This window comes from Octopus bimaculoides, chromosome 6 (genome assembly GCF_046866305.1).
Source record: "Octopus bimaculoides isolate indiv1 chromosome 6, ASM4686630v1, whole genome shotgun sequence".
NCBI lineage: Eukaryota > Metazoa > Mollusca > Cephalopoda > Octopoda > Octopodidae > Octopus > Octopus bimaculoides.
The window spans coordinates 41096535-41104680 of record NC_142933.1 but is presented as its reverse complement, the minus strand read 5'-3'; the positions used below and the strand labels follow the sequence as shown (position 1 = coordinate 41104680).

The following is an 8146-nucleotide window of genomic DNA, read 5'->3' as shown; positions in this document are numbered from 1 at the left end:
TGGCGATAACTATTAATTTCCAGTACCGCTGCCGTAGTCTCCTTTAGAGAGACTTAGAAATATTAATAACTCTATTATATGTATATATATATATATATATATATATATATATATATATATATATATATATATATATATGTATGCATGTATGTATGTATGTACACACAAGAAATTTGGAGAAAAAAATCCTCATCCGTTTGTCCTTAGGAACATACCATGGTTAGTAAGAAAGAGGGTAATAAATAAAGAGAGCAGAAATATAGTAATAAAGAAGGAAAATAGAAGAATTAATGTAAAAAAAAAAAAAAGAAAGAAGTAAAGAAAACAGAGGAGAGAAAGAAGGTTAGAAAGATCATCTAGAATTTGATTTCTTTACTTTTAGTAAGAAAAATCTATCTGAAATTAGTATAGTGTTTAAAGAAGTCTTTGAAACATATCTCTAATGAGTATCTTTTTTGAAATACATACCTTCTTTCCTATAAAACCCATTTCCTTTCTAAACGTATATATTCTTAATATTTTACAGTTTCTTTTTGAAAACTTGATCATATTTTTTTTATTATTTCTTGATCATGTTTTTTTTTTGTTATTTCCTTTGGTTCATATTTTTGGGATAATTTATTAGTTTTTGTTTTTTTAACTTTATACATTCTATATTCTTTCTATACAAGATTGGGATGGAGAATACTATAAATTTGAAATTTTTTTGTCAATGGTATGAAGTAAGTGTTCCATAATTGGATCCACATCATAATGTTAACTATTCAAACACAATGCAAGAAGATTTGATACAATTTGAATAAAGGCACAATGTGACGCTAGTGTCAAGATAAAATCGCATAACCTTTGTTGCAGTAATGCGGTACTTTAACTATTCTTTTGCATTGACTACCTGTTTTTTTGTCCTTTACAAGTTTTTTTTTTTAAATAACAAAAATAAAACTGCAGTATAAAAAAGAAATAGATCTCACAGCTCAATTATATCTCAACGATAAGTAGAGAGAACGGGAGGGAGAAAGAGAGGGAGGGGGAAGGGGAGGGAGAAATAGAGATTTTATTTCCGAAAAGAGAAAAAAGAGGCAATTTGGGAAAAGGGTTAGGTTCATTATGTTGTCATTGAAAATGTCTTCCAAGATGTCACTTAAATTGATATATATATATATATATATATATATATATATGTATATGTATTCTATCTCTCTCTCTCTCTCTCTCTCTCTCTCTCTCTCTCTCTATATATATATATATATATATATATATATATATATATATATCAACCAATTTATATGTAAACTTTTACTTTATAACTGAAGAGAAGAATGCTACCTTTAGATAATAAAATTGTAATAATGGGTGACCAATCACAGTCGGTCTACATGTTTCATATTATTGAGTTGATCTATGTGTTGAAGAATGACCCTCTGCCCATCACCTATGATGCATATTATTGTCTCATTAGCTCTAAGATTTGCAGAAAAGATGAAGAGGTATGATACAATAAGAAGAGACACTGAAAATTTAGCCATGACAGGAAGCTCCGTAATAGCTGAAATTCTTTTCTTTTAAGCAGCAGATGGTCCCTATTCTGCATCCAGTATTTTTCTTCTGTCTTATAAAAATAACGTATGAATGTAGATTTGCATCTTCAAATGAATTTATTCATGATTTCAATTAAACTAATGTTTCTTTTCTATAACTTTTAACCACGTATGATACGATATAAAAGTTATAAAATAGAAAAGCAACGATTCAGGCTGATATCAAAACTAAAGAAATACTTAATAAAATTCTATTATTGTATGTACTCAACACTTAATCTACTATTTGATGCCATACAAAATAATGTACTACAAAACAATTTATTTGAAAGTCATTATATTAGTGACAAAGATATTTTGTTCTAAATAAAAACCTTTATTGATAGTAAAGTAATCTTAGCATTGTTGATGTAATAAACCAAGAAATAATTCAAGTTACATGGTTAGTGTTGAAAATAATCATTTTCTAAATTACTAATTCTGGTAAAAAATGGCAAAAGAAACTACAATGAAATTTTTATCAAAATTAATTAGATAAGGAATGCAGTGCTGAGTGAGCTTGATCTTTAAATAACAATATAAGAAAACCTCAGATATCTTTCAGTTTCACTGCACCTCCTCAGCAAGCATAGTTGAACCATTACAATAGATCTTTGAATGACTAGAGAAGTATATAATCACAATATCATAACCCTAAACAATGACTTAAAACAGGTGGGGATGTCTTTTGCATAACAACATAGTAGGCACTAGCATAAACATATCAGTCAAGGAATTTTAAATAATTGAAATTACAATCTTTAATTTATAAACATCATTTTGTATTCATTTTTCAAAATTCTATTTATTTTGTCAGTCATTTTAAGATTCACAGTAACAGTCAGACAATGCTTTGCTAATGTGGTCCAATATGAACAAACTTGTCAAGAGTTGTTACTGTACTGCTAAATATTGGACTTGCTTTCCACTGCATTCTATATTTGCCATATTTCCCAGCACTGAATATAATCCCACCTTGCGGACACACCCTGATTTTGAAATGAAAATTTTTGAAGAAAATCATAAATAAAAAAAACAGTCTTGGCATTTTTACATATTTTACCAAGATGTTTTGCTTGTGGCACAACAACATATAGATCTAGTTATAGTCTATTTTATTTTCGTTTTCCAGCATGAAATCTGTAAGTTTGGTATGGAAAAACTTCCTGTGAATTAAAATTGGCTTATGAAGAATGTGATCTTCATCCTTTAGGATACACACTAAATTTTTCAATTTTTTTAAAAGAAATATCTCTCTTTTACCTCTTTTTTTCATACTTGTTTCAGTCATTGGATTGCAGCCATGCTGGGGTACCACCTTGAGGAAATCAACCTCATAAATTATTTTCTTCCCAAGTGTGGTATTTACTCTATCAGTCACCTTTGCTGAACCACTAAGTTATGATGGATGTAAAGAAACTAACATCAATTGTCAAGTGCTATAATAGAACTAACACAAAGACAAACACACATGTATGTATGTGTGTTTATGTGTGTACATATGTATGTATATATATATATATATATATATATATATATATATATATATATATATATATATATATATATATATATATATATATATATATACATACATACACACACACACATACTCACAGATACAAAATATACATGTGTGTATGTGTATATATAATATGTATGTATGTGTTTGTGTGTGTGTGTGCCTACCAAATTCACTGACAAGGCATTGGTCAGCTGAGGGATATAATGGAGACACTTGTTTCCCAGGATGCTGCACAGTGGAACTGTCCCTTAAACTACAGGTTTGCAAAGTGAGTTTCTTCACTTAAACAATGGCTATTCTTGTTATTAAGTGTGTAATCTTTATTCCAAGTTTTGGCTTGTGACATCATGTACACTAGCATTCACTTTATTATCAATATCCCTTCGTAGTCACTCTTTATGAACACCACTCTCTGTTCATTCACAAAAGTCTTATATACTGTTCATCATTTAGAAAACTATTATTCTTAATTAACATTACTTGATTTACTGCATCAAGTATGTTAGTATCCTCTTTACCAAGTTTGACTACAACAAGAGTTGGGTATTTTCCCCTCAAACTTTTACTGACTGCTATTGAATCCTAACAATATTTTTTCTTAAATTCTTTCCAAAATGATGCTTTCCAATTGGTTAAAAAATACCATTTAGATTAATATTAGAAGAAAAATAATAGAATTAGATAATTATCTCCCATATTTTCTTAGTGAGTTTTCTATCTATCTGTGCATAGTGAATCCATATATCTAGGAAGCTGGGAAGTAATACTGCAGCCTACTTGTGGTAACCATAGTTACAAGGCTACTGGTAGTCATTCTGCCAATGCTTATTGCTAGAGTTTGATTTACAGTCAATATATATATAATATATATATATATATATATATATATATATATATATATATATATCAGTATGTATATTTCAGTTATACATACATATCAATACTGATCATTTTCCCTAAATCCATAAATGATCAATTATACATGCACTACCCTCCCTTTCTCTTCTTTTCTTCCTTTCAAATATTACTGATAACCATCCGCACTCTAAACAATTGCATGTTTGTTTATTCCTATATAAACTCCCACCTGTTCAGTTGCATACACTGAAAATTAATGAAGGTTAATGATGTTCCTTTTATCACTCCAGGTAAGATGCCAGTACAAGAATAGAATATGATTGTAATGAAGAATGAAGACGTATTCAAAATTAGCTATATTCTGTACTAAGCAAACTACAAAGAAACGGTGTGTTTTGTGTCTTCTCTTTACATAATTTAATAGACCTGAGTCTTAAATGTATATCCCAATAAAATACAGAATACAATAATATAATAAAATCTCTATAAAAATTTATAGTCTTTTGACCAAGGTATAAAATCTCCATGTTCTCCCCACTCTTTAACATACCATTAATTGCTACATCCAAATGTTTTATTAAAACAATCTATTGTGTTACACTGATGGCCATATGCCTATTCAGTTGATGCTGCATTAACATATTTGCTCATTACTGTATGAGAGTGAATATGAACCAGAATCTTCTGGAAAATTTTATTTTAAAATGGGACCAATATATATTTTAAAATTATATAAACTGAATGGCATTTTCAAACAGGATTTACTTTTCTTGAATCCCTGCAATGCAAAGTTATATATGTTTTCTATCCATTTCATTTGGATCTGACAAAGCATTAAGAAAGAAATTAAATGTTTGGAAATCCTTGAACAATTGAAATCATTTATATTAAATCTATAATGCAAAAATAAATTACATTTTTAAATGGGAAACTTATACAGATTTTTAAGAAATATGAATTGCAGGCATAAGAATGTGGGAGCATCATGATCTCAAGTGCAGGTGAAAGATCCCCAAAATATTCAATGTCTTTTCCTATATATTTGTTTTTATATTAGGGTGACCTTCCCCTAGAGACATCCTCACTTCTAGTGATCTTCCAGCATGCCAGACACCAATCTCTAGGCTTTCTGAGGACATGTACTATTGGAGGTATTGCTTTAGTCATGACCATGCATCTTTTATATATATATATATATATATATATATATATATATATATATATATATACGCACACACACACACAAAAATATATACATATAAATATCTATAAGGAGTACTCCATCGGTTACGGCAATGAGGGTCCCAGCTGATACGATCAACAAAACAGCTTGCTCATGAAATTCACGAGCAAGTGGCTGAGCACTCCACAGACACATGTACCCTTAACGTAGTTCTCAGGGAGACTCAGTGTGACAAAGTGTGTCAAGGCTGGCCCTTTGAAATACAGGTACTACTCATTTTTGCCAGCTGAGTGGACTGGAGTAATATGAAATAAAGCGACTTGCTCAAGGACACAACGCATCACCAGGATTGAACTCACAACCTTACAATCATGAGTTGAATGCCATAACCACTAAGCCATGTGTCTTCACATAAATATCTATAATATATATACACACACATATATATGTATATTAAAAAATATATATATATAATATATATAATAATAGGTGCAGCATGGTTGTATGGTAAGAAGCTTGCTTCCCAATCACATGGTTCTGGGTTCAGTCCCACTGTGTCTTGGGCAAGTGTCTTCTACTATAACCTTAGGTCGACCAAAGCTTTGTGAGTGGATTTGGTAGACAGAAACTGAAAGAAGCCCATCGTGTATATATCTATGCATTTGTGTGTATGTCTGTGCTTGTCCCCACCACCATCACTTGATTTGTTTGTCTAAAGGTGATGCTCCAGCATGGCCGCAGTCAAATAACTGAAACAATTAAGTGAATAAATGAATATATGTATATATATATATATATATATATATATATATATATATATATATATATATATATATATATATATATATCTTGGGAATAGAAATTTCCCTTATGAATTTTTTTTTACACACTGACTTCCTGATAAAATTCTTGTAAAAGATTTTTATCCTTTTTTGAATTTATTAATCAAATATATATATATATATATATATATATATATATATATATGTATACATACATACATGTGAAGATGCATGGCTCAATGGTTAGAACTTCGGGTTCACAATCATGAGGTAGTGAGTTTGATTCATGTACCAGGCTGTGTGTTGTGTTCTTGAGCTAGACACTTTATTCCACATTGCTCTGGTTCACTCAACCCTTGAAATGAGCTACAACGTCACTGGTACCAAACTGTATCAGTCTTTGCCTATCCCTTGGATAACATTGGTAGTGTGGAGAGGGGAGGCTGGGATGCATGGGCAACTGCTTGTCTTCCATAAACAACCTTGCCCAGGTTTGTGCCTCAGAGGGAAACTTTCTAGGAGCATTCATGACTGAAGGGTGTCTTTACCCGTTTTCATACACACACCCACACCCACACACACATGTATATGACTGGCATCTGTAAGCTTTCATCAAGCATATTCCAAGATTATGACTGAAGGAACTTGCCCATGGTGACATACAATGAGCTTGAACTCAGAACCAAGTAGCAGTAAAATGAACTTGTTAACTACGCAACCCTGTTGTGCCTAGTTTACTGTTTCTTAAAGTGATAAATGTAAACACTATATCAATTACCCTACTCTTATATCAATATACACAACAATATCTATTTATTAAATTGATGCCCGAGTGATGTATATTTTCTGCATCAGACATATGTGAAGGCATTGTTTTCAAAGAATATTCTTATATTAATGGACACAAATTTGCATTTTTTTTTTGTGTTTGATATGAAAATAACATAGGATGGACTATTGATTGTAATTTGATACTTACCACTATTAATGCTACAAAATAGACCCAGTCCCAAAATGAGTGTGCATCCTGTACATAGTACATAATGTTTACCCAGCTCTCTAGACTTATAACCTGCAACAGAAGAAAGAGAGAATGAGAGACATAAGGACTTGCAATGAATATTTATAAGAAGTTGATGGATGAATATTTATGCGGTGAACTTCTGAATATTTATAGGGCACATGCATTCATAATATACATACATATGTATACTCATAGACACATTTACATACACACGCACACACACACAAGCACATGAATACACACACACACATGAATACACACACACACATACACACACACAGATATATATATATATATATATATATATATATATATATATATATACAATAGTCAGATATATAGATGAGTTCACACATATAATATGGAACATTGCAAAATGTCTGCTCAGGCAATTCTAGTTAAACAATAAAATTTCATTTCATCATGAAATTCGATACAGATAACTGGTTAACTGAACAGCTAAAACTGCTTTAGTAGCTATTGAAAATTTTTATTTTTGACAGGATTTATTAATTTGCATACGCAAGCCACACACACACTTACAAAGAAGAGAAAGAAAGGCATAAGATTTTAGACTTTTAGACTCCAAAAAAATTTCAAACAAAGAATCCAAATAATATATGCTTTACTATATCATAAAAGGAGATTCATGTGATGTAAAATTCTAAGAACAAAGTATCTCCCTTCTTTTAGAACTGTATAAAGACAGCAATTTGGAAAATATCACCTTTGTAGGTTATCTATGCATACAACTTGGCTTATAGCCTATAATTATAGCTAACCAAAAAAGGATCATCTATGTAGTTGTTCTCCTTGATATAAATAGTGGCCTAATCTTCCTCAAAATCACACACACCTAACATCTTGAAAAAGAAAGACACATGTAGTCCTAGATACAAGTAGTCCTAGAGACAACGTAGTCCGAGATATCTTTGAAAAGACAGATAGGGTTATGGTTATGGCTAAAACATCCTTGATCATATGTTTACTTAATCAAGGCTGACCCGAGGCTAAACAACAAAAGCCTATGGCTGTATTGTTTATTCTGAAATAAAGTTCAGTGTTTAGGATATTATCCAGTCTTCTGTTTAGAATGGATTTATTCCAGTGAGCATTGATTCTCAAACTGACAAATACCAGACCCCCATCCAGACTATTAACAAAATATTTGCTCCTCTAGGAAGTCATGCCTACTTC

The 8146-nt window shown here is 30.8% G+C and overlaps 1 protein-coding gene across 6 annotated transcripts in view; it reads right to left on the bottom strand.

Moving 5' to 3' along the window:
• LOC106884336 (voltage-dependent T-type calcium channel subunit alpha-1G) overlaps positions 1-8146 on the bottom strand; it is a 1091242-nt gene that overhangs the window by 522626 nt on the left and 560470 nt on the right. For all 6 annotated transcript variants that reach the window (XM_089353777.1, XM_089353782.1, XM_089353780.1 and 3 more), the window contains one exon: positions 6905-6997. In XM_089353777.1, the coding sequence (XP_089209903.1) occupies positions 6905-6997 (93 nt within the window). The remainder of the gene's footprint in view (positions 1-6904; positions 6998-8146) is intronic.